The 27,976-nt window shown below is 43.5% G+C and overlaps 1 protein-coding gene across 2 annotated transcripts; it reads left to right on the top strand.

Moving 5' to 3' along the window:
- The first annotated feature begins 11,107 nt into the window (after nucleotides 1-11,107).
- PGAP4 (post-GPI attachment to proteins GalNAc transferase 4) lies at nucleotides 11,108-22,492 on the top strand. Of its 2 annotated transcripts, none has more exons than XM_075526790.1 (2): nucleotides 11,108-11,165; nucleotides 21,089-22,492. In XM_075526790.1, exon 2 carries the CDS (start codon nucleotides 21,216-21,218, stop codon nucleotides 22,401-22,403), a length of 1,188 nt encoding a protein of 395 aa, XP_075382905.1. In that variant the 5' UTR covers nucleotides 11,108-11,165; nucleotides 21,089-21,215; the 3' UTR covers nucleotides 22,404-22,492. The 2 variants fall into 2 exon arrangements, with proteins under 2 accessions (XP_075382905.1, XP_075382904.1); XM_075526789.1 differs by lacking the exon at nucleotides 11,108-11,165 and adding an exon at nucleotides 18,220-19,254.
- The last annotated feature ends 5,484 nt before the right edge of the window (nucleotides 22,493-27,976 follow it).

Here is a 27,976-nt window from a genome sequence, read left to right as displayed (position 1 = left end):
CTGGAGGTGCCCACCGTCCTAGGCGTTTGCCCATGCTATTCCACACACCCTGCCACTCATAACTATCCAGCCTTGGGGCAGATCTCTGGATGATATTCTTAAATTGCTTACTAACCCTGGACAAGATCAAAACAATATTCCCAAACAATACCAATACAAGTATCTTAACTACCCAAGGTTGTTCAAAATACTGAAAAGTTACTGTTATGAAGGAGGAAGCATTGTAGAAGAAAGTAGTGAAGGTACAATTCTGCATTTCCTCCATAAAAAACCTCTCAGAGGAAGAAGTATAATTGCGAATTGTCTCCATAAGATGATACCCGACATACAGTAACGGTTTCAGTACAGCACTTAGATACCAAAATAAACCCAAGGTCACTGTTTTAATAACAAATCTCACAGGCAAAACATCACCAATTAAAGCAGACCACAGCAAACTGCAAAAACCAACACCGATCTTTAACATGTACGGCAAAGAAATGAGCATGGTGCAGATCAGGTAAACCAATGCTAGGAACAAATGGATCAATATCACGTCCCACAACTACTAACAGATCTAAATTCCTTAATACGCTCTGGTTAATCTGTTATTATCTCAAACCCTTCGGGCCCCACGTTGGGCGCCAAAAAGGACTGTCGTGGTTTAGCCCCAGCCGGCAGCCAAGCACCACACAGCCGCTCACTCACTTCCCCCCCGCCCCCGGTGGGATGGGGAAGAGAATCGGAAAAGCAAAAGTAAGAAAACTTGTGGGTTGAGATAAGAACAGTTTAATAATTGGAACAAAATAATAGTAATAATAATAATTAATTATAATGAGAAGGAAAAAAAACAATGAGAGAGAGAGAGAGGAACAAAACCCAAGGGAGGGAAAAAAGGGGAAAAAAATATATATAAAAAAAGATACAACCGCTCACCACCCGCCGACCGACGCACAGCCAGTCCCCGAGCAGTGATCGCTGCCCCCCGGCCAACTCCACCAGTTTATATACTGGGCATGACATCATATGGTATGGAATAGCCCTTTGGTCAGTTTGGATCAACTATCCTGGCTGTGCCCCCTCCCATTTCTTGGGCACCTGGCAGAGCATGGGGACCTGAAGGAGGAAAAAAAAAGTCCTTGACCAATGTAAACACCGCTTAGCGACAGCCAAAACATCAGCGTGTTATCAATATTATTCTTATACTAAAATCCAAAGCACAGCACTATACCAGCTACTAGGAAGAAAATTAACTCTATCCCAGCCGAAACCAGGACACTTTTACCTCTATGCACCTTGGCATTTCCTCCACAGGGAAAGAAAAACCCATTTCCTGCAAAGCATCCTCCCATTCTGTACATTCTCTTCCATATCTATGTTAATTATCATGCTTTAGGTAAGCATTCAAACTGGTCTTTGAGCTGCTCTTTTATACACTGCAGACCACCTATTGTTTGGACCTTCCTTAAAATGGGCTTTAAAAGGGAAAGTTCTTGCAGCCAGCCAGATTGTAGTGCTAAAAAAGAGATGGCTGTGCTTCAGGATACCTATATAGCTTTCCACAGCCTGCAAACTCAAGATACAGAGATTGCCCTCCTCCTCCCCTCCATTACCACTCTGATTTTATGTAACTCCTGACAGTCATTTCCTGTGAGCACTGAGAGCCTTGCTTCCCTCCAGGAGAAGGAATGTGCTGTTCCCCTTAGTAGTATTTATAGATTAATTGTTTGCGTCCTTGTGAATTGTTATGCAGACAATACAGGAGATGTGGGAAAAAATACAAGCATAAATATAAGTGCTAAGGAGATAAAGACAGGGAGTATTAATACTTGTATTAATACTTGAGATACTTTTGTGAAGAAACTGTGACAGCTGAGCAATCTAATATCACTGAAGAGGAACTGCAGAGGATGTCGCAATTTGCAATTTATTGCAAATTGCAGCAATTTGCAATTTATTTAGAGTCTACTAGGAATGAGACAGATAGGGTTGCTTTTTCTTGAAACTGGCAGGTGCAACCACAGTCCTTTACTTGCAAGCGCTGTAAGAGAGAATTAAGCACATACTTCATTCAAAATGACAGCTGCTTAAGAATTTGAATGACTGAAGCAGAGAGTTTCTTGTAGAGGGTGTGCACTTGTTTTACCATGAGCAGGGGGGAGACTGATATGAAGAAACACACCAAAGACCCAGAGATGAACTGAGTAAATAAAGTTGTGTCAGGAACAGCCTACACAGGAGACAACTTTGAGCTCGTAGTGTTGGTGCGCTAAGGGTGTGACCACAAAAGGACACTCAGATTGACTGATTCTCCTTGTGTAAACAAGACTGGCACAGCCTTGTGACCAGGGTTGTGCTGAGCATCGCCCACTACCAGTTAATCTCTATTCCAAATCAAAAGGACCTACAAAGACTCAAATATTGGCTGTCCTTCAACTTGAAAGACTAATAGCATATACCAAAGTTTGTTATGAAAGCCCAGAACATTGGCTTGAAATGTGTCCTCTTCAGTAAGGCAGGATGTTGAGACACAGTGTTGGGAAATGTTCACACATTACCCAGATGTGTCTGGACAGGTGGCATACAGATATGTAGCTAAATTTGAAAGTTTGGCACACCCAGGACAGTACCTAAAATGTTCTTTCATCCAGCAGAACTGTGCTGCTTCCAAGAAGAAGGGCCATATGGGAGATGGTGTGATAGCTGATCTCGCTGAAACCTGTTAGTGAAACTTGCTTTGAGACCATGGCTAACAGAAGGCTCTACCCTGGAGGGTGGAGACAAATGCTCTCTTTTGCTAGAAAGGTTATGTGCCCTGGAGTCTGCTGAGGAAATACCAGAATACAGATTTATCCCCAAGACGGGAACGGAAAAGCTTCAGCCAGTCAGCTCCTGATGCTGTCAGTGGCAGATGGAGAAGCGGATTGCAAGCTGCATACACAAGGAGAGAGGTTGGACAAACGGACCGGAGGACTTGGACCTCACAAGAAGCAGCCAGCCTAAGATAATAAGCTAGAAAAATGGCACCTTCAGGCAATCACTGAATGGGCAAAGCAAAATAGTATCCACAACACAGCAGACTAACTGCCCTAAAAGAGCTAACCAGACCCCAAAACTAAATGGAGCAAAGCCCTTGCCATAAATAATTCTGTGGAAAAGGTATCTTTTTGTGTCAGCACACAAGTCAGCCTTTCATTTGCTAGGTTGTAAACTGGAACCACAGCAGTTACTTCATGATAATCCAGTGCCAGTTAACACAGAAGAGCACGTATGAAACACAACCCTTAGTGTGCCCTGTGGTAGCTTGCACATATGCTCAGAGCCTACTAGATCAGATCACGTAATTGACAGGAAAGGTAGGGAAAGTCTCAAAAACGGGGGAAAAAAAAAAGGAAAATGCATGTTAGTGGAACATACTTCCAAATAAAAGTGCCAGATCCTGTCATATGTGTGTGCCGGTCTTTGGCTTCAAAGCAAATGTAGCTCTTTCCTTGGAAAAACAACTACAATAAATAAATAAACAGGATGAAGGGCTTAGACTGAACTTCAGCTAACACCCTTCATTTCCTCATATACTGGCTACAGACTCCAAGATGATATCTTATTCTGCTATTTTGATCATTGGTGCTTTGAAGCAAAAATAGGAACACAGGTGTCTTAAAAGACATCCCTTTCTTATTGGCTGATTTGTGCAAGGGGTACTTTCATGTTACCAAAGTGTGATAAACCATAAGAAAATTAATTTTTAAATCTGACCTTTGAAGCACAAAGCTTCAGTCCTTGCTCAAAATTTAGTTATTGAAGGTTTGTTCTAGTGTCCCATCCTCTTGCCATGACTTTGTCTTTACCTCATTGTGGCTAAGGATGTGCTGTAAAAATAGCATAATTTTTGTTTTTCTCTCGCAAATGTTGTGAAGTAGCCAATGTTGCTGTGGGCATGAAATGGAATGAAAAGGTGATCCTGCAGTGTGCTGTGCTAGGTACACATTTATTAGGGACACCAGTGGAACTATATTTAATAATATTGGGGTACTGTACCCAATAATATCCACCCAATGCAGTGTGTACATCAGATCACACAAAAATATACCACTCTACAGCATCCTTGATCTATCCAACAATCACTGTTCATATCATTTAAGGTGGTATAATTTTCTTGGCAGACAAGCTGACTAAAGAAAATGAACACACATAAAACTGTAGCCAATGCACTTGAACTAAGTGGGGTCTTGCTTTACTGTAAGAAGAAATTGTACTACTTTTTTTAAAAAGTAAAATAAGTTAATTCTTGCTCATCTAAGTTCACCCTACAGCATACTTGAATACTTAGAACACACATCTGAGAAGGGAGATACAAATTATATCTTGCCTGTGTGTAGGAATGAAATTCCATTGTCACCTGACCAGAACGGACTTGGACAGAAATGTTTAAGTGGCTTTTATATTCTGCACAGAAATTCTCACTTACTTTTGTTTTGTCATGTAACTTCTCTTCCTTAGAGAAGGAAACACTTCCCTACAAGTGTTTCTTGTAGGGAAACACTTGATGCTATAAGCTAAATGGATAATATAGGTGTGAATGCAGAAGATTATTAAGTGGTTTTATTTTATGGAAAGAATGAGGTCTGTAAAACATGCCTTACCTACTTCCCCTTCCTGATTGGTAACTCACAAGGAGGGCCCCCCGTACTTTTTCCAAATATGAGCTTTGCATATGATCTAACTGTATAGTTACAACAGTAGCTTTTGCACAGCTCAGTAAGTCATAAATATGATCTTCTGTAATAAGCCGAAGACTGTTTGCCCACACCACTCACATTGGAAGTGCCTGAAGAACCAGACAGCCCTGGAGATACAAAAAGGTAAATACTGGAAGCAGCTCAATTAAAGTCAAGACCATAGAGAAGAGAGGTACTCTCTCACTCTCTTGCTCTCTCTCTTGACAGCCAGAACATCCTGGCAGGCAATCTGAAGAAAGAAGGAATGAGAATCCAGTCAGTGAGTAACCCAGACTGAGAAGTCTCAACAGAGATTACTAGCTATTGCCTTGCTGCCTCACTGCCCAGTTGTAATAATGATCATGAGAAATAAAAAGCCCAGCAAATGGAGCAGGAGCTTGAGTCTTTTCTTTCTATTTCTGTTGCTGGGCAGCATACCCCTTAATTTGCTGTCTGTGCGTGGAGTGTTCCCGTGTGCAAATGATTCTGGGAACAGTGCCATGAAGAGTTTCCTCAAAATGAACCTATGTCCACTATCTATACTAGTAGGTGCTCTTAAATTTTAAAGAGCTGCTATTGAGAAATTGCTTGGTGTCTTGGTAAGCTCTATACTGTTGCACTATGAGATTGGAAAAGGAAAATGAGATTTATCTGAAAATATTCATTACTCATTAGCAGTGCAAATTACAGAATTTGCAAAATAAATTCTAGAGAAATCACTTGCTTCTTTATACTAGTCAATGTAGCTCTAGTAATTATAGCAGGTTGTCCTTCTAGATCATGGACTAGTCACAGACTTTTATGTCCTTCTTCAAGTAAGGCCAGTGCCCCTAGTTGGCCTCCCAGACCTGTCTGAACTTGAACATTCAAAAAAATTAATCAGAATGAATAAAAAATATGAACTAAAAGTGAACTATTTAGTCTCTGTGTTACATCCTGTACAGACACTATTACATAGAAAGAAAAAGGTTAAAATTTATTTTGCTTCTTTCACTTCCAAAGACCATTCAGCTAAATTGAATTATAACTTCTTAAATTTCAAATAGTACTGTCCCTTAGAGATTTAAAGCAGTTTTAAAATAGTCATAATTTGATACCATTTTCCTGAGAGTCTTTGTGTAGTTAAAACCTTGTATGAGTGGTACCCAAACTTTCTGGCTAGACAGGCCATTTCTCTCATGCCAGTAGCAGACCTTTAGTTCCAGAAGTGCACACTTAAAATTTGCAGTGAAAGAGAGCAGAGAAATTACTAATACTCTGCTTCTCACACAGGCACAGAATTTGTTAGTGAAATGTGCCCAGCGACCATACAAAATAACTTTACGCCATTCTGCAAGGGAAAATTAAAAGCTTTCCAGCAGTCCCTGGGGGATAATTCCTGTCTGACCCTCAGCCTGGAAACCTTGTGTTTTGCCTCTTTACCCCATTCTCTTTTTTAGCATCTGCAAAAGTACACTGTTCCAGACTATTCTTCAATGTTGCAACACAGAGCAAGTAACTGAGAGCCAGTGTATTTTAACAGATAGTTTGGAGATCCACTTGACTCTATTTCTAAATTAAAACCTTTGTCCCTCTCTTTGAAATACTCGGTTTGTGGTCTGCAAGAGTCAGAACGTTGGAGCAAGGCAGGTAGGAAATTGGATCACCGGAGCATATACAACTAAACTGATTAAGATACATCAATTTCTCTGAATGCGATCAGGCTTCCAGTCCTTCTGAAATTCTGCCATCATTTAACACATTGCCATGTTACCTCCCACCGGCATTTTTTTGCTATGAACAGCCCTACCTGTTCATCGCAAATGATTTGATCAGAGAAGAAAGGAAGCATAGAAAAGCTTTGCGTGTGTGTCTGTGTGCAATATTCTCTAAAAAGAACTGGACTACAATTAGCAGTAAGTGTGTTTCTGTCATCTTCAGATGTGTGCAGCTTAGGTAGGAGAGATTACAGGAACAGTATTTAATAATGCATCTACAAGATGAATTAGTTATTGCTATAAGCCTGAAAAGACTGGAGTGCAGTTGTGTATAGGAGGCTGTATAGAGGGCAGGCCTGGCAAACAGAGGAGGAGCACATAGTCCTGAATAGATAACCAAATGCACAGACCAGGATGAAAAGGAGATCAAAATATTTCAGCCTTTTCAGAGAATGTTAATGTACCCTAGACAGCTAAGCCGGCGTGAATTCATCCCCTTTGGAGCTGTATTTCATCTCGCTATTGTTGTCTAAAGTCAAACACAATAGCTCTGACATACGAGCTCTCTGTGTCTCCAATAAACAACAAAGGACTTGGAACACTTTTTGTCCCTAGTGATCAATACCGAGTCTAAAAGTCTAAAAGAAAAACAGAGAAAGCCACTGTATGTAATTTGGCTATCATCGATACTGTATTCCTATTCAAAACATCCATCAGAAATGTCTGCTGCTTCTTAAAAAGCAGAATGTAAGCAGGAAATATTTATTTATTTACTCTGTGGATTTTTTCCTATAAATACATAGCAAGGGAAGAAAAATATTTAAAAAGTTAGCTTTTAAAGTGAACAGCAGATACCTACAAGGAGAAGATACCTATTGTGCAGCTGATGGTACAGGAATAACCAGGTAATTATTATCATCTGGTAGCTGAACGTAAAGGAATAATACCATCATTACACTGGAGGACTTCCCAAAGTGTTTGTAGAAGAGGCACAGCCTTTACAACTGAGCCACTTATACACACACCGGTACAACACATTGTGCTAAACATACTATTCATTCCTCCTGCTAGAATGCAATCACTTTGGATTTTTGCCTAAGGACACCAGGCTTACAAAATCTTTTTTCCCCCTTCTTCTTCTTTTCTCTCTTTTTTTTTTTTTCCCCTGGCTTTTCACAGCTTCCTCCATGTCCCTAATAAATTTTGAACACACTTGTCAAATTTCATTGCAACTGGCTGAAGGAGGTAAGTCTCGAGTACATTTGTTGCTATATACTTCACGCAGTCTCTTGTAGGGCAGAGAGACCCACATCTCCATCCCACTGAATGAAAGCCTTCAACATACACTGAAGAGGAACCTGTACGTTTGATTTGCTGGCTGGATAATCAGCACATGTAGCTCAAAATCAACTAGAGTATGCACACCCTCGTGCCCTTGCCTTCTGCTAAAAACCTGAAGCAGTAGGACTACTGTGTGGGAGGAAAGCTAAGGAATCGGGGGGGGGGGGGGGGGGGGGGCAAGGAACATGAGACAGGAGCAAAGGGTATTTTGGAAGGGATGCATAGGGCACAAATGACACAACTCCATAAGAAACCAGGCTTCTCAATTCAGTAGCCCCCAAGACCATGAATTTCTGCTCTGCTGCTTTCCAGATTGTACATGCATCTAAACATCACCTGGCTAGCTTGTCCTGCTCCTAGCACTCATGTTTATGAAAAGCAGGAGCTGTACCTGATCTGAAGCAAAGCAAAAGAAAGTATTAGCTCCCTTCCCTTGCACAAATGCTCAGTGCCGTGAAAGCTGTTACAGTGGATGGTAGAGGGGAAGGCTGCTTTGGCAACACAAAAGACTGAATGGGTGGGCTGAATGATAGAACCATACAATAGTTTGGGTTGGAAGGGACCTTTACAGGTCCCTTTACTAGTCCAGCCCCCCTGCAGTGAGCAGGGACATCTTCAACCAGATCAGGTTGCTCAGAGCCCCATCCAACCTGAGCTTGAATGTTTCCAGGGATGGGGCATCTACCACCTCCCTGGGCAACCTGTGCCAGCGTTTCACCACCCTCATTGTAAAAAATCTCTTCCTTATATGTAGTCTAAATCTCCCCTACTTGGATACAATTCTCACCACGTGATTTTTTTTCCAATTATAAAGCATTGTCCTGTTATTGTACAGCCTGAATAATTTCAGAAGTAACTATTTCTTCTGAGCATTTCAGGTTGCAGTCAGGTTACTACATGAGCGGTCGTGTCCCCAAATGTTCATCTCTGCTCTCCAGACCCCTCCCTGATGTGCTCACATAGTCATTTGGTGTGGGGAACTGAAGAGATGAAGTGATCCGGTGAGAAATAATACATCATAAGAAAAGGTTTATTTTTCAGCCAGATCAGTCTCCCTTACGCTAGTGCACAGCAGGAGACAGCACTGTGGTAAGAATGAGTGGTCAGGGATGACAGGCTGTTGTATAAACTGTGCCACTGCCCCAAAATCACTTGTGACTTTTCTCCCTCAGTCTTTTGGGTCTAACAGAAGCTGTTTTAAAGAAATAAGTGTTTAAGGATGAAAGTCAAGTGTTCCCTGAAAAGCAGGCAAGTGAGCGAAGTGGGAGCAGAGGAGACTATACAGAAAGGCTCCTCACAAAATTACAATTACCTAAGTATTTTATTCCCAAAGAAAAGGCCTTCTGGCCCATTCCTTTTAATTTATTACCACCAAATTGTTCTGCTGGCTGAAACCCCATCTGAGATGTAATACTGGGTGCAATGTGACATGCATTTCTGCTGATGTCACTCAGTAATTGCTCTCCCACACACATACTGACACAGAAGCAGAAAAATAAATATTTTTTGTTTCTCACAAACTCTGCAACTCTAATCCTGGGAAGAACATGATAATGGACCTCCCAGGAACGTATAAACTCTTTCCCTCCTCCAGTACTCTCAGATACCCTTTTGCGTCTGTTCTGTTCCAGGATCTATTTTGTTTCCAGTGCATCAATATTTGCAGATGTGAGAACATTTAAGTGGAAGGTAGAGCATGAATCACTGTCATTAAAAACTGGTAGAAAAAGAGGTAGAGGTGGTCAGCAAAGAAGGATTTTGGAAAACAAATCACCTGAGAAACTATGCTTTTTTGTACTGTCTTTCATTACTGTTCCTCTGGCTTTTTCCCCCTTCATCCACATTGCACAATAGGAAACCTTAGCCTGAGGGACAGCCTTTGCCAGTTGTAAGAAGTAAGGATCACAGGCATGCATAACTGAGTTCCTTTGTTCATAATGCTTATCAGAGAGAATAATATAAATTGATATGTTAAAATTAAAAAACAAAAACATGCATCATGCTAGAAGCTTCTGATCACAGGACTGGGCTCTAGCAAAATTCTAGCTGTGCTTAACAGAACATAGTGTGTTGCTGAAACAGCGTAAGGGATTTTTTTCTTTTTTTTCCTTGTTGCGGGCTTTTTTCAGGTTTTTCCTAGAAGTAAGGGAGGTCAGAACCTGAAAATAATTTAGCCTAAATATATGCGCTCACTTTTTTTGGAGCTGCAGGCACAAAACTAAGGAGTTCTTAAAATTCGATGAAAGACAGAAACATTTCTCTGAGGCATATTTCAGATAACTGTACTTAGAAAACAATTTGTATAATTAAGTATTATGGTCACAGAGCTGAAAGGTACGTGTGTAGAAGAACAGGGAAATGGAACACAGGGAAAAGGGGGAAGGGAAATAAACAGGTCAGAAGCACTCTTGTGTCAGTTTGATATGATTTTTGGATCCTGAACAGCCTGATACAAATTTTGGCGTCGCTGATGAGCCTCCCCACTTCACTGAATGCATCTGTGATGGATTCATTACAGATGAATATGGTGAAAGCTTGGCATTTCTACATGTCACGGTTGACATGCACGTAAAACAATCTGCTGGTAACTCTGAAGCACTGACTTTCCACTGGAGTATGCGGGGAGTGATCTTTCTCCCCACGAAGTAAAGCATCATGGTTTGGACAGCTGGCAAAGGGCTCGGCGTGGGGTGCAGAGCTGGAGTCCAGAAAATAAACCAGCTACCGACTAGGGAAGGCATGGGAGCCATGCAGAAGGAGCAAGGCGGGGCAGTGCCGCAAAGGCGTGGCCGTAGGAGCCGACAAACACACCTGACGCATGCCCGCAGCACGTTTGAAATCCTGGCTGGCGAAGGGCTTTGGGGAGCCTGGTGCAGCCGCAGAGGAGCGCAGGGCTCCGCAGCACTGCCGGGGCTGGCGCGTCGCTGCTCCGGGTGGAGCGTTCGGGGACCGCGGAGCAGGAATAAGGGACTCCGGATGCGCCGCGGTCTCCGCCTCGGGAGCCCTTCTGGGGCTCAGGGAATTCGCCATTCGCTTCTTAACCTGCTTTCACACGCCTCTCCCCGCTCTGGTTTTCGGTTTCTCACGCCACAGCTCCCCTTCCCCTCCTTCCGAGCATCCCTCCGCTGGCGTAGTCACATGTTTGGACTTCGGTGCCGTTAACCCCACCCTCACCGCCCGGGAGGGAGGAGAAAAATTTGCGGGAGAGAAGTGGGCAACAAGCAGAGCGGCGAGGTAGCGCAGAGAGCGGGGCTGCACGGCGCCCCCCGCTCTCGCCCCGGGGGGGGGCGGAGAGTCCGCGGTGCCGCAGCGGGGAGCGGGGAGCGGCGGTGCGGGCTCTGCGGGCGGCCCGGCTCCGCCGCCAGCCCGGCTCCGCCGCCGCCGCAGGACGCCTCCTGATGCGCGGGGCGAGGCTGCCGAGCAGGAAAGGGTAAATCTCTCCGCGTGGCTCGGGCTGGCCCAGGGGGGCTGGTTCTCGCCTTCCCTGCGGGGACTGCGGAGAGAGGGGGCCGGGCTCACCGGGCGCGGCTTCGGGCCGCCCGGGCAAGGCGCTCCGCCGGCGGCGCGGAGCGGAGCGGGACGGGACGGGACGGGGCGCTTCTGTCCTGCCGGCGGCACCGGGCCCTGGGGAGCTGGGCGAGGGCGAGCGCGAAGTTAGTGACCGGTTAGCAGTGAGGAAGGGCATGCTGTCTGGGAACCAGCGGGCTTAGCTGCTGTGGCTCAGGCAGCCGAGCGAGGCGGGAAGTGGGAAGCCCCCAGGGAACGAGAAAGCGTTTTGTGCTTGCTCCGGGGATGTGACTATACATGGTGACAGGCGGATGAGAGGGTGGCCAGAGCCTGGCTGGGCCTAAAGAAACAGCCCTTCCGTTACCGAACGTGAACAGAACTCTTTTAAGGAGACAAAAAACCCCAGCCAGCTTCCACCCTGTGCTTGGTGCCACCCAAAGGAGCCCGCGGCCGAGGTAAAAGCACGGCCAGAATTTCTCTGGTCAAAAGTCCGGGCAAGGGGGTTGAGGACAGGGCACACTGAAATACCGTCTGTCTGCTGTTTCGCAAGGAGGGCAGAGAGGGGAGGGGGATCAGCTTTTCTTATCTAACGCCCTCTCCTCTTTGACCATCATCGCTAAGGTAACTGCTATTAATCCCAGCGCTTTACGGGTCACCTTGTGCTACCTGGCAGCTCTCCCAAAGAGAAAGAGGAGCACCTAAGAAACTAACATCTAAAATCATAGGCTGTGGAGGAAATTTGCAGCTGTGCTGATGGTGCAGCAAAACATGAATCTATATCAGTGTGCGCTACAGGTTCATAGGCTGGCTTGCTCTCATATAGGCGCTGAGAAAATAATTTTATGTACAACCAATGGGCTGCCATAAAGGCACACCAGGTTCAGCAAGCATTTGCAAACACAAACACCAGGAGAAATACCCTCCTGCACATGTGAAATCTGCTGCTTTCTTGTCTGTCCAACAAGGGCAATACTAATTATATAACAGACTATTTTTCAGCTACTGTACTTATCCCATTTTCTTCCCTTGGGGCTCAAACAGATCACCGATACCGCCCAGAACCAGGGCATCCCATTTACCATGCCTTTCTATGCAGGATAAATAGTCTGTTTCATACCTGGGGAGGTGGGGGGAAGGAAGACTGTGTATTCCTCAGACACAAGTGGTGAATACAGAGAAAAAGTCAGTAGTACTGTTTAACGTTAGTAGACAGTGTGTCTTAAAAGAGGAATGCTGTTTATCAGTATGACTAAACATTTTTTCTTTCAAACAGAGGTTAGAATCACACTATTCTGGCTGTCACCTGGTACAGTTCTGCATTTTTATTGTTACATAGACCTGTGCAACTGGAAACTTACAGCCTTATCATCAAAGGCCTTTGCTCACAAAAATAACATCCTATTTTGTTATTACTGTGTTTTATTCTTTACAGTCATAAATGAACAACAGTAAAGCAACATTTTCTGCGTTAGCAGCCATCACCACATCTGTTTCCTTTCTTTCCCTCTCCCCCATCCATATACCCACACCCCCATCCCTACTGTGTCACAGGTGAATTATTATGAGAAGTCATCATTCTGGCGTTAACAAAAAGGTTTTATTAATGATTAAACGATGATCAAATGATAATTAATGATTGAATGATAATTAAATGATAATCAAATGATGGTTAAGCAATAATTGAATGATAATTAAACAGTGATTTAACAATGATTTAACAACAACTAATCGATAATTAAGCTGTAATGAAATGGTACTTGAAAGATAACCTAATTGATTATTTCAACAATGATTTAAATGATGTTTATATGGCTGTCAAACACTCTGCTACTTACTACACTTCTAACACGTAGGCTATAGCTGGATATATATACATGCCAATAGCATACAGTATACTTTTAGGCCTAATGTAAAATGTGCTTACCTCATTATAGATATCAGATGCCAGGTAAGGGATCTCTCAGCCTCAAGGACTAACCTTGAGAGGCGTCCCTGCCCAAGGGGAGATCACCGCCGTGCAGCCGTACAGGAGAGCTCAATGGGCTCGGGGGGGGCAACAGTTATTTATAGCATAAAGCGATTGACTTGTAGTCAAACCCCCCTTTGGTGTATGTGCAGGAGTGCAGCTGTAGGAGTTGTAATTTTGTCTAGTCCCAGCTCAGGCTGGCACTGTTAGCTCCTGGTAAGACGTGGCCTAGACTCCTTAGTGCCTGAGAAGGTATGGCCTAGCACCGTTCTCACGGTTTGCACAGCAGGACTGGTTTCAGTCGATGATGCCTGAACCAAAGTGCTGCCCACTCAGAGTGGGTGCACCCGTCACACCTACGCAAATCACAGATACTCGGGGAGCTGATTTAATCTGCACGTTGCTCCTTCAGTGAAATGGCTGGTTTCCTAGCGAGCCCCGAGGGCACAATTGCATATAGAAATTGAATAGAAGAGCTATGGCAGAAGGAGCTATTCTGCAATAGCTGCACTGGAATACCTCATTCCTGCTGCTCTGGAATAGCTCCTTCTTGACAGGCTTCTCCAAGACCCAGAATTCTTCATCCTCATCTGTTCAGACTGCTTTCATTTGCAAAGAGTTGCTGTTACTTCAGCATACCACATTTAGTAGCTGTTATTTCAATAGCTATTCTAGATAATTCACCTGTGTGGATTACCACTATGGCTAAACTATAAAATGCTAGTTGTTCATGACAACACCACCAGGCCGATTTGTTACATATCTGGGAAAAACAGATTCCAACCCCCCCCCCCTTCTTTTATATTCTTAAGCTAAAGATCCACTAAGGTAGTGTCGTGATTTAACACCAGCTGGCAGCTCAGCCCCACCCAGCCGCTTGCACACTCCCTTACGGTGGGATGGGGGAGAGAATCAGAAGAGCAAAAGTGGGAAAACTTGTGGGCTGAGATACAGACAGCTTAATAGGGAAAGCAAAAGCCGCATACACAAGCAAAGCAAAACAAGGAATGCATTCACTACTTCCCATGGGCAGGCAGGTGTTCAGCCATCTGCAGGAAAGCAGGGCTCCGTCACACGTAATGGGTACTTGGGAAGACAAACGCCATCACTCCGAATGTCCCCCCTTCCTTCTTCTTCCCCAGCTTTATATACTGAGCATGACGCCATATGGTATGGAATAGCCCTTTGGTCAGCTGGGGTCAGGTGTCCTGGCTGTGTCCCCTCCCAACTTCTTGTGCACCTGGCAGAGCATGGTGCAGAAAAGTCCTTGATTTAGTGTAAGCACTACTTAGCAACAACTAAAACACATCTGTATTATCAACACCGTTTTCAGCACAAATCCAAAACATAGCCCCATACTAGCTACTATAAAGAAAATTAACTCTATCCCAGCCAAAAAGTTGCCTCGTGCTCTACTTGTGTACAGTATCTTGTATGCAGGGGCCCTGGTCTTATTTTAGCAAAAGACTGTGACTCAAGGAGGTAAAATACCAATTAACTATAGCACCTCTGATGAGTCAATGCACATTTAGCTCTGAGATTCCAAGAGCAGACAGCAAAAGGTAATAGCTGGTGCCATTATTAGCAGCAGCTCTGTCTAATATAATTTTTCTTTTTTTACCAAATAGAGATGTAAATTTTATACTAAAGCAGAAGTGAGCTTAAAGCAAAAGCCACATTTAAGATTTTGGAAGGCTCCAGGCAGATCTCTGTGAAAACATGCAGCAGTTTTTATACAGATCAGTATCAAATTCTCTAACAGCATACACTTTTTTAACTCTGGCACAAAAGAAAATGTAAATTCAGAGAGATACAGATTGCATAATTGATTTTAAAGCCAAGTAAACCTTTGGTGTAATCTTCTAAAAGACATCTCCTCACAAAATGCCTTGCCTTAAGTCTCTCTGTTAAGCTGTTATCTTGCAGAACTCTCTTCTCCAGGCTGCTTTCCACTCCCACTTGATCTGAATACTGTTGCTTGATAGCAACAGGGAAGAGCATTGCTTTCCCATGACATTGCATAGCAGGGAGGCAGCCAGGTGAAAGTCAGCAGGTGTTGAGAATGGGCTCCCTTCAGATTTATGTGGCAGAGGAAAATTAATACACATGAGAAGCAAGGCAGAAGTTGGGGAAATAACTGTAATTAATATACATTCAGTTTCTAGCCTGTTTTACTGGTGGCATAGTTTTACCTTCTTAGTTCAAGGGAAATGGAGAAAGTATCTTCTAGCAGCCACATCCATGTACCTTGTCTGTTAGTTCAGTGGCTTTCAAACTGTCGTCCCTGGATTTCTAGGGATTTATGAACAACCTGTAAAAGTTAACTACAGTTAAATGAGAAAAGCAGGCCAGCCTATCAGTAAGTTGACATTCACGATGCAATTCTGCAGTTTCTGAGGTCTCCTAACTGGACAGGGTTACTCCCTCTGTACCTGTGCATTTTCCCTTTTCTAATAGTGCTTAAATTCCATCTCCTTGGACAGATAAAATTTATCATAGAATCACAGAATACCAGGTTGGAAGGGACCTCAAGGATCATCTGGTTCAACCTTTCTTGGCAAAAGCATGGTCTAGACAAGATGGCTCAGCACCCCGTCCAGCTGAATCTTAAAAGTGTTCAGTGTTGGGGAATCCACCATGTCCCTGGGGAGATTATTCCAATGGCTGATTGTTCTCATTGTGAAGAATTTTCCTCTTGTGTCCCACCGGAATCTCCCCAGGAGTAACTTGTACCCATTACCCCTCACCTTTTCCATGTGACTCCTTGTAAAAAGGGAGTCTCCATCTTCCTTGTAGCCACAAAGTTCATTGGCAGGCTCTGAGGAATGGTAGATCAAAACAGACAGCTGTGCCATTGATTTCTACCTCTTATACCACATAAGTCCTGCAAAGGACCAAGTCCAAACCCCCTCCTGCTCCCTAGCCACTTCTCTTATGCTTCAAGCTATCATTAACCTCTTAGACTATAGCAGTGTTGTGCCTTAGTACATAGACTGTAAGAAACTAAAGGTAAAGTTCTAAGAGAACTGAGAGATCAAGTGCATCACCAGCAGTCCTGGTCTTTGCCATAGCAGGAAGCATTTTAGATGAAAGTTAAATTAAACAGCCTGGCTTATTTGACATTCATTGTCTAGAAACAACATAATGACAACTGCTTTAAGCAGTGCTTGAAGTAGAAGAGGTAAGAGATATATTTGGTACCTGCTAGTAAAATACAATCACAGAACAACTGCTGAGCTCTTACCATTAAGATTCTGCTGAATGTTTTTAGAAGCACAGCTCTTGCCAGGATGGCTTGTATTTTCCAGGGAGCCGAACTCCCAGTTTGGCATCTAAGTGTAATGGTCAGATTTGTGAACGCTTGGCTTCTGCTGGACACTGCTGTTTTCAAGGCAATCGTGAACACATTGCAGAAATATTGTCTGGCACCTGACCTACTAAAAGCTGTCAGAAAACAAGAGGAATTGCAGATGAGAAAAGCTGGCCATCTGGTCCAGTAATAGGGATCAGCTCATGGTAGGGACATCAGGTTTTGGAAGCTGAGGATATCTGTATACAACAGTCAGCTGTCAGCATGCACATATGAAACAGAAGGAGACCTGTATGGCTCTTTATGATTTTGTGAAGCTTGCATCAGTTTCCTCAGATTCAAGCAGGACTGTTTGCTGGTGCACTAACAATATCACAGCTAAGACAAAGCTCTTGTCTCTGCCAGAGAGGGTTAATTAGTAGAGGACTGGGTCCTGAGGTTGCAGCTTGTCCGCACAATGTTAGGTTGGGGCGTAGAAGTGTTTTTCGCACAAGGGTTTCAACTTGGGATGCCACTATAGGATCAACACACAAGTCAAAACTACAGCTTGTGTGAACACCATTACTACTGCCACCGTTATGGCTGAGGTGGGGACTGTAACAGCTGGCCTTTCCATGACATTTTCTGAGAGCCTACCTTTGCTTCCCAGAGAGATGACTCTATGGCTTCTGACCACATGACTTCATCCAGCTGTTTTTATGTTAGGAATCGAATGGCTTTTTCCATTGACACTGAAAAGAAGTGTAGTTAGGCAAAAAGGAATTATTTAGTATTGTAAGCATAAAGGAATAATTACGGCCTTGTCTCACAGAGCAGGCAATAGAAGACAGAGATGGCCTCTCTTACATTAGCCATCCAGGAGCCTCCTAAAACTTCGCTGCTTTGAAACACATAGGAAGCTTTGTTCCAGGAATGCCTGCCCACAGGAACACCTCAGTAGAGAGGAGTTTGGAGCAGACAGAAAATCAGCTTTCTCTTTTAAAGCACTAGCACAGCAGGCAGTATTCTGCACCCCAAAGAGGACGTTACTCATTTTTCTGCTCTTCCACAGTGCGTGCAGAGGTAACTTTTTCATGCACAGTATAATTCAGCCAAGTAATTAGGGGACTAATGAAGATAGGAACATAGATTTGGAACCAGATGAACCAGGTGTTTCTGGAAGGAATCTTAATCATGAGGATCTAAGTAAAGAAACAAGCCGAATATATAGCTTTATATCGCAACAGCTTCTAAATGTGTTTAAGCAATGGCTCAGTTCTACACAGAACATATATAAAAGTGGCCTCCACTGCAAGTATTCACATGGTTGCAGAGTAGTTACTATTCGGGATTCATACAGGTTTTTTAAAGCACTATACAATCCAATTCTGATTCTTGCCTTTCTCCTCAAACTTCATTTTTCTGTCAGAAATGCCACTTAAATATTTAAAGAAGAAAAAACAAGATTTTTTTTCCCCTAAAAAGGGAAAAAAATGACAGTACCAACAGCTTCTGAAAACAGAATAGCTTCTGAAAGTCAGAACTGTCCTAATGACTAGAAAACAACCTGACCAGAGACTCTGGATTCAAGTTGTGCAGATAAGATCAAACTTCACCTCTGTAGAAGCAAGAAATTTCTATCTAGATTTGGAACTCTTGGGTTCCCAGTGTTACAGCCAAAAAGTGGTGAGGAGGTCAGTGTCTCCCCTCTTTTCTAGATCCTTCAGCTTGTTTTTGGCATGAACTAGATTTGTATTTGACCCACTTTAATATGCTCCTGACCATTTTTAGCCTCTGTGGTTGTTCCACTACCCAGTGAAAACAGCCTTTTCCTCTGCAAATGAACTGATAAAGAGCATGGTAGTCAACGTGAGTGCTAACAGCCCAGGCAGCAGAGGGAGACCTGGAGAGAAGAAAAAGTGCCTGTTTGATGGTTGTTTTCCTTGAGGTGTTCTGAGTTGCAAAACCAGAATAAGACCTCTGAGATCTTGAGTTATGTTACTGATGAGGTGAAGCCAGGGTAAGTCAGAAACGCCTGTGAATATGACAGTGTGACCTGCATGGCTGGCTTCCAGTCCCATGTGCTTTTTCAGAGTTAGCTACCTCCTTGTATGAAGCGAGGAGATACCTCCTGAGCGGGTGGTGCTCACCTGCACCACCTTAGCTACCCTACCGTGTGCCAGGAGCTGGGACACCAGCAGGTGGAGTCCCAGCACAACTTTCCCAGCAGGCAGGTCCAGTGGAGAACTGACCAGCAGCAGACTCAGAGGGACCAGGGGAGTACCTTCTCGTGGTGCAGGTGAGCCCGGCCCTTGAACATCATGGGCTGCAGAAGAGCAAGGCCTCAGGCAAGCTTCCCTTTGATTCATTTTGGAGGCCGCAGCCCCCACAGCTCAGCTGGCCGCCAACCAGCTGTTCCTGCTCCTGCAGGTAAGACATGACACCCATTTCTGCTTTTTCAGTAGAAGACAGCATGAAGGAGGAGGCCTCTTGCTTGGCTGGGGTTTATTAATGCTTCAGTGTACATCCTGAGAGCTACAGAGCTCACTGCAGGCTCATAGTTTTTTGTAGCTCAGATCTCCAGCATAGCTGGCAGACGGAAAGTAAGTTTCTTTACTCCCCGAGAACTAAACTACCTTCTAGCTCTTCTTCATCTCCTTTTCCCACTGTGGTCCTCACTTTCAAGTTTGGAGGCGGACTCGGCAACAGTGCCAGCAATGCTGCTTGCATCAAGAGGAGGCACAAAATTATGTCAGTGTGAGTTGTAGAATATGATTCTGTATTTGCATGTTCCCTGAATGTTTGTGACTGGTTAGCAGAAAATGAGAAAAAGGAAAGCCCTGGATTTTGGATGAATGAGTGCATTTAAATGCCAGGTCTTTGCATCTGATGGACTTCAGGTCTTCATGTCCTGAATCATCATGGCTTGGATCTGGAGGCTGAAATGCAGCCATCACCTTTAAGGCCTTTACAAGGTCCACTGATGCAACACAACACAGGGTCTGTAAAACAGGATTGTGTAATCAGAAAGAAAGAAAAAAGAGCTATATGGGAAGACACTGCAGACGCTCATGCATCAGTGTGTAAATTTGTTTGATGGTTTGAGATCTCACAGCATGAAGTGCTTGGTCGCTAACAAATATTTGGAATAACTCTTGTATATTTTCCATTAATCTTAGTAAAAGGCCTTTCATATACAATTGTCAGATTCCCATATGGAAATAGGAAGTGGTTCTCTTTATAGTAAATACAGCAAATCTGTGACTACAGTAACAAAGGCAGTTTAGAAGTAGTTCCAGATTTAGACCCTGCTCAGTGTCCTCTGAATCATTTCTTCTACATGGTCCATTCTTCTGAGACAGAGAAGAAAAGCCATGGTCCTGATTTCTTTCCATCCACACATCATTGCTTAGGCTGCTTCAGACAACAGTGCAGAGGAGGAAAAAGGGTAACATTTTGGTCTGGAAGCACCATTTGATGATCAGAACCCGGTGAAGGCAGAAGGTTAAAAATGGGAGAAACTCTCCACTGAATGGGGCACAGTCAGTCAGCTGGGGAGGACATGAGTAACTGTTCATAAGGAGAGGGAATGGAAAGTAAAAGGGAGAATCAAACAGCAGATTAAAAAGGGAAATTACTGGCACAAGAGAATTCATCTGAACAGCCTAATTGCCCTGATTTTGTGTAAGCTTCTTACAGCCAGGCTATTAGGTGTTCATGGCAGCCCAGAGAAGCAGAACAGAAAAGCCAAATATGGCAAAATCTAATTTTTGTGAAGGTGGATGTTTGCTTAAAGTGTGTGTGTATATAAAAATATATATATATAAATGTTTCAGTTTTAAATTAAAGGCATATAACTTTAAATTACAAACTTTTAAATAACAAATATGAGTCAATGGCTCAATTGCAACTTGTTAATCTTGCTGTGACTTAGTATTTCACAGGGCCTAGAGAGAAGGAGACATCTGAGAGAGAGACATGCACACATTACACTTAGCGTACACATGCCCTTAGTGAAGTAAATTGGTGTCTTTGTTATCTTGCTTCACACTCTGGGGAGTAGTGAAAAAGCATGTGTTTGGAAGTGTGTGAGCAACAGAAGGGAAGCATGTGTCATTCCACAGAGGTAAAAGTTTGTCTCTCAAATACGTGCTAGGCTAAGATACAAGAGATCTAGCTTTGGTTCTTGGCCATGGCCCAAGTCTTACTATGTCACTGTGACCAGATAGTGGTATCTAAGTTCTCTGCCTTTAACAGAAAGGGATTTCCACACGTCTTGCATCCACGTTGCCTGTTTGTTACGTCTTTGAAGCATAGTAACAAACACAACAAAGTCCTATCTAGCTAAGTCAGATCAGAGCTCCTACGTGCTGAAAAGGCCTTAGGGGCACTTTGCTGGAAACTAAGTTTGGCTCATCTTTCCTCAGCCTCCCATGACAGTTCTGTGATGCCCCCACCACAAGTGACTCCTCAGAGGCCTTTTATTTTGGCTTACTCAGTGACTAGCCCTCAGCTTTCCATCTTCTCAAATGACAGTCTTCCCACTTTGACAGTTCCTATTTCATTAACCATCTTTTTTCTTCCTCTCTAGGCTTGGACAAATTGTGCAGGTTTGGCAGCCACTGCCCCAGTGATACCTTGCAGTCCAGGGAGGATGCATCGGAAGTGAAGGAATGAGGTCATGAGTAGAGTAGGGTTGCCCTCCTTCTGCAGCAGCCATGTTACACCAAGCCTGGCAGCTCTATGGGAGGTGGTGCCGTTGGTCCAGTCCTTTCATCCATCTCCTCACACTGACTGTGGTGACATTCGGTGTGCTCGCACCTTTGATTTGCCAGCGGCTCCTCCACTCTTACTTCTATTTGCGGCGCTGGCACCTGAACCCCATGAGCCAGGAGTTCCTGGAGCAGAACCAGCAGGAGGGCCAGGCTGCCCTCCATTACTTTGAGAAGCTGCAGATACCAAATGCCTCTGAGGCCTCTGACAGCGATGCCTTCCAGCCCTTGCTGCTGGTCACCATTATCACTGTGCAGAGGCGGAATGATTTCCACTATGTCTTGCAAGTGGCCTCCCACTTCCACCGCCTCCTCCAGAAATGTGGTGCACGTTGCCGGAGCCACCGCATCCTCGTCTGTAATGTGGAGTCAGACCCCAGTAGCCATCAGGATGTCAGGCTGCTAAGCAGCTTCTTTCCTATGGTCAGTCGTGACAAAACTGGGGAGAACCCTGACCCCAGAGTGAACCAGTTTGAGAAGGAGAAGCAGGACTACGTCTTCTGCCTTGAGCAGTCGTTGTTGGCGTACAACCCAGAATACGTCCTCATAGTGGAAGATGATGCTGTGCCAGAGGAGGAGATATTCGCTGTCTTGCAGCACCTCTTGCTGGCCCGGTTCTCCAAACCATACCTCAGAGAAGCACTCTACTTCAAGCTTTACCATCCCGAGAGGCTTCAGCGCTACTTCAACCCCGAACCCATGAGAATCCTTGAGTGGCTAGGTCTGGGCATGTTTCTGGGGCCCGTGCTGAACTGTGTGTACTCCTGGGCAACTGGGCGCCCCAGCCTCAGTTGGCCCATTGTCTTGTTCTTTGCTTTGTACAGTATGGCTTTGTCCGAGCTGGTGGGACGGCATTACATGCTGGAGCTGCGCCGGCTGGCCCCCACGCTGTATAATATTGTGCCGGTCACTGAGTGCTGCACGCCTGCCATGCTCTTCTCCGCTCCCTCTGCCCACCGTGCCTTAGGTTACCTGAAGGGGCTGCACTGCCGCCAGGGTTTTGCTAAGGATATTGCCCTCTACTCGCTGCTGCGTACTAAGGGGGAGAACGCCTATGTGGTGGAACCCAACCTGGTCCGGCATGTGGGAATGTATTCCAGCCTTCGGCTAAATGACAACCCGAAACTGCTGTGATCTCTTCATGCCTTTCCAGACACAAAGCCCAGAAAACATGCCACTGGGCAGAGAGACAGTGTGCAAACTCAGACGTTGTGCTGCTCGCACTGGGCATCCTGTGCCTCCAGGTGGACAAAGATTAACTCTCTTTCTTTAAAAAAAAGTTTCTTAAAAACTAAACTGATGTACGTGCAGACTCTATTTAATATATACTTGGAACTAATCACCATACACCATGCGGAGGGGAGTGGAGGATTCCAGCTGAGGGGGTGTATTGTCTACTCTCCGTAATCATTCTTAGAGAAAAGCTCTCACACCAATATAAACAGCTATACTGCCTACTCTCCTTTACATTGGTTACAGAAATCCTCACCTTAGGGCAACAGAAATGTTGGACAAAGTGAATGTTTCAAATTTAAGCTAGTGAGGAGGAAAAGCCTGTGTCTTCCCATGCTTAATAAGGTCTGACCTCTGTCTGTTTCAAAGCTGTGGTTTTGAGCAGACCTTTCAAAAGCAGCAGTGATTTATGCGAACTTCCCACAAATTTCACCTAGATTCTTCAAATTTTACAAAGCCTCTATTTGTTACTGTCTCCCCCTACAGATCCTATCTGCACCACCACCCTTCCCACTCCTTTTTCTTGGAACAGAGGCTCTTAAAAACAAAGCCTCCACTGCTTCATTAAAGGTCACCTCTGAAGGTAGGAGTAGGAAAATAGAGTAACATCCATTGATGTTACACAGCCAGGTCACAAATGCACGTTTTCATTGATACATTACAGGCATTATAAACAACATAGGATGACTACTGTGTTGGTTGGTATCATCACTGATTGTAGCGGGTCCAGGTCATTAAAAGAGGCCTTACCAGTTGCTGATTGGACTTAGACATTCAACATGAATTTACCTTGACTTCCTATCAGCACAGAGGCAAAGGAAATATTAGATCAGGTGCCGCTATTGTGCAGGATCCTTGTTTCATTTTGGAGCTGTAATTCACAGCTCAGCCTAAGTGGTTCATTCACTGCTCCTGGCAGCAAGCAAAACACCCACAGGAAACAAAGCTAGCATAAAAACAAGTAACAATAGCACAAGACATCAAGGGGCCATTCTGATACTGACCCATTAATTTAATGTGCTCTGGTTGTTAGGTATTTGGGATAGGTACTTTGTACCACAGTTGTAGGCACCGTTAAATATAAAACCATGCAGATGACAGAGACCTCATACAGAATCAAAACTGGCACCAAAATGTTTATGTCTAAGTGAATGTATGTCAAATTCACTTAGATGTGGAGTTTGGTTGAACTATTTTTGAAACCATATTCCTAGCTTTGGAACAAACCAATATTTTTGTCGTGTTTTGGTCAGTGGTGGTTGTTTGGTTTTTTGTTTTTGGTGAAGGAAGAGCTCCACTTTGAATTTTCTTTCCCCCAGTCTCTCCCAGGTAATTTATGCCTTAAGATTTTAACAAGTCTGGTTGTAGATGTGAAAGACATAAAACTTGAGAGGTGAAAACCAAAGAAAGTTGCAAACCTCCAGCTGTCAGCACGCGATGGGTATCAATTACACAACACAAATGTATAATGCAAGTTAGCCAAGAAATGGCTTCACAACACAGGGCAGGGCTTTGCTTTCTTAGTAATCAGCTGGGATACTTTTCTAACACTTTTGGAAATCAGATGTCAGTAAAAACTGCTTGTGGATTCCATGTCATTCCAAAGGCAAAGCACCTCTCCTGTCAGAGGACACAGGAAAACTTGCACAGGCAGAACCACGATTTATTCCCAGCTGCTGAAAATCCTAGAGATACCAGAGTGGTCACAGAGTGGCAGGTGGGCAAACCTCTTCTCAGGCTTTACTATAATATGGCTAAGGTGGCAGGATTTGAGTGTCATTGTATATTTATTCCACTAAGTGCCTGCTCATGTGAGGAAATACAACTTGTTTGTTTATGCATCTTCAGCTGTGAATGTTTCAGTGCGGTGTACTTTCTCTTCACTCTTTTTCTATCTTTGTACTATCCAAATCCAGGACAATGCCCTATTCTTTTCATGAGGGTCCATTCATACTCATTCTTGGAAAGACAATCTCACAGCAAGGTACAATAAATGGGACAAGGAAAGGAAAAAGGAAGAAGGAAAAGAAAGAAAGAAACCTTACAAAAGAAACCAACTAACTATATGCAGTTAATAAATGTTTTGATGCGGGAAATTATTTATCTCTTTGTCTCAAAGTTATTTTCCTTGTTTGCCCAGTAGTACTTTATTTGTCATCCCAGAAGTCCAGGGGAGGTCAATAACTTCACTGCACTTCATAGCTGAAAATTAAGAACATGAATTTGAGGCATCCCTTCTAAACTAGAAGACAATTTTCAGGGCATAAGAGACAAGAGAAGTTGACTGGAAGACCAAACAATATGCAGAGGGCCTACAACTTGAACGTGCCAGTGAGAGAGTTTCATATAAACCCGTTGAGAATGAACTCCTTTGTGCAAGGAGCAGGTTAGTAAATTCTTCAGGTCCTTCTGGAATAATTTCTTCACGTGCCCAATTCACCTTTACAACAGAGGTGCTTCTTTTACTGAGCCTGCTAGGGGCTATTTCTGAGTTACTCAGGACGCTCAGGTGCCCACCATGCCAACATGGCATCTCAGGCAAGCATTCCTTCTTCTGCCTCCTCTGAACCTTCACAAGTAGATTGATTTTTGTTTCTGTTTTCTGTGCCACATGTTTTATGAGAAATGACAAATTGGAGAAGTGTACTTCGCCCCTAGAACAGCAAATGGGAGGTTACTTTAAGTTCTTAATTCCCGTTGGGTTTTGTTCTACAGTTCGGGCCACAAATGTAGTTTCAAACACACAAGCCTTTTCCATCCGTTTTCTATCAGGGGAGCGGAGCTGAGTTGCTGTATCTCAGCCTACATAAGTTCAAGGCCTAGTATTAACTCCTTGAAATGCATCCTTAAGAGTTTGGTTTTATTCACATTAAAACAAACTTAGTGACTATTTTTGAAACAAACAATATGGATTTTCTTGTGTGTTGGTTCATTCCCAATAGTTCAGAGACTATTTTTCAACGGAGGCACTACTGCTTGCACAAGAGGATTCTTTCTTGATGGGCCAGACAGCAAGACTTAAGGCATTATTGTCCAAGACAATTCAGGGGAAGTTATTCAATTAAACAAAAACTGCCTTTGTTTCCAAGGCATGTCCAACATAAGCATGATTCCAGCAGAACACAAAGCATAAATTGATAGGTCTCTATTAGATTAGAAGGCCAAGAGGATTTTTGAACTACAGTAGGCATCAATGTCTTAGTGAGAAGGCGCTGCATTTGAATAGAGTAGGAAAAAGCCTTCGTCTCAGTTGTGAGGAGCTGTGAATTGCCAGACTGGGTATTTCAACAGCAATTTGGCTTTTTTTGAATTTTTTTTTTCTAAAGATATTTACAAGCAAACTTTCTACCAAATAAAGAACTTTTCTATTAAAACGCTATTGTCTCTTCTTTCTGTGTGACACCGTTTGTTTTCCTGACTAGCAGATCCATCTCTTTCCTTACTATATTTGACTAAGAAAGATACTTCTGTGTTCATGCATCTGCATGGATGTAATAATTTCGCTCCTACAACAATTCAGGTTGAAAAGGACCTCTGAAGGTCCCTGGTCCAATTCCCCACTCAAAGCAGGTCTTATTAGACCAGGTTGCTCAGGCCCTTCTCCAATCAAGTATTGACACATTTTAATAGGGACTTGAGATAAAATCAGGCTCTAAGTGCTGGAATTTAATCTTAGTATGCTTTTGTACAGAAAGGCTATATATTTCACAGAATAAAAAAGGTAATTTTCTGTGGGAGGCAGTTGTAGTTACAAAGGCACTGGCAGTTTCTCCACAAAGTTAGAGTTTCTTTTTGTGTATTTCCACACCAGCTTTATAGACGTTGTATCCAAATTCAGCAGATGGCAGGGCCCAACATATGGTTTGGAATAACCTTCAGTAAAACATACATCTGCTAAAAATGCATATAGAATTAGGTACTCCATGTGTCTCTGTTGCTAGAGTAACTTCATTTCCACAAACTATCTGTCCTGACAGCTCATGATTTGAGAGAATCAGCCAGTTTATTCATGCACCTATAGGCTAAGAGTCAGCAATATCAATGTCCATTTCCAAGACTTTGTTCTGTATGGCAAGCTATGAATGCCACATTCCCAGCTGTGTAACCACTGGCGATTTTTAGATGTTAACGAAGACAAATAGCGTTACATTTTCTTGCCCTGTTAGCCTCTGGCCAGCTCTGTATTCTTCAGTGCCTACTTTCTCTTTGAATTTCTACCATGGTGTTCAGTGTTCCTCCAGCAGTGCAGAAGCCACATCTACAATAGTCTTTTCAGCAAACTGGTCCACTTCAGACATCTGTTGTAGTTTGTATTTTGCAAATTGTATGCCAACGTTAACATGCAGCACCTAAGTGTGCTTTTTTTGCGGGACTGTGTGCTGCTTAGATAAACAGTTAATATACAGTTAAGTGTCTCCCATTATAACAGCCAGTTGTTTGCCTACTTGCTTTTTTAAAAACAAAATGCCAACAAAAAGGCACAGAGACCAGTGTCATTACTGCTTTTATCTTCATGTCCCATTAGAGCTATTTTGCACAGCCCAGAAATATTGCCACTGGCACCCTGACTTAAAGTTGTAACCTTGTTTGCTATCCCCACTATTGAAATTATTACAAAGATTTGGGTTTTGACAACTGTAATTTTATGTGCTTGCCTGTTTTTCATTCCAGGTCATGGTGTTTGTTGCAGCCCAGCTTCAAGACGCAGAGAATGAGAGCAAGCAAACCTTCCCTGTGCAATCCCCTCAGTGCTCTTTGTGGGCCTGAGTCTGTTCTGCCCAACACCCTCCATACCATCCCTGATGTACGTGTCTGCAGACACTGCTGTGGAGCCAGAAATACAGGTGATTTCTTTCAGTGGGGTTAAAAGCCAGGCTCTCTGCATTGGGGGTGAGGGCTGTAGGTGAATAGGGAAAACAAACCACTTAATAAACAATACCTCTGATTAGATAGGGATGAACAAGCTGGACTTTGAGACAGTTAAGCAAGACTGCAGAGTACAGAAAACAGGAAACCTCCAGAACGGTGTGGAGAGGTGAGGAGGAGGCAGACTCCACTCAGCTCAAGTCTGCTCTGATTAGACTTTAACCCCATCACGCAGGCAGCACTCTCTTGGGACACACGGACCCAGGTGTTTTTCACGTGGATGCATATTATACTTGGACATTCTTCCAACTTCCAGTGTTTTTTTCCATTCCCTTTCAAACACTTTTAGAGGCCTGACCACATACAAAAGTGTTGATAAGATTAATAGTACTTCATTTACTGAAGTGCAGAGGGAAGCTTTAACTTTTTCATTTTTCTCTTGGTGACTATGTAATCTCTGAAATGGCTTCATCCATTTCTTTCATGTTTCTTTCTCAGATGAACTACAGTTTGTCTCTCTTCCCATTTACTTATTATTTTAATTTAAAATGCTAGTTAATATAAGTAATTAAAGGCAAAATCAGTATCAGAATGATACTGCTAGAAAC

This window comes from Mycteria americana, chromosome Z, assembly GCF_035582795.1.
Source record: "Mycteria americana isolate JAX WOST 10 ecotype Jacksonville Zoo and Gardens chromosome Z, USCA_MyAme_1.0, whole genome shotgun sequence".
Classification (NCBI taxonomy): Eukaryota; Metazoa; Chordata; class Aves; order Ciconiiformes; family Ciconiidae; genus Mycteria; species Mycteria americana.
The sequence above is the reverse complement of the archived record's forward strand: the minus strand, read 5'-3'. Positions and strand labels throughout refer to the sequence as shown.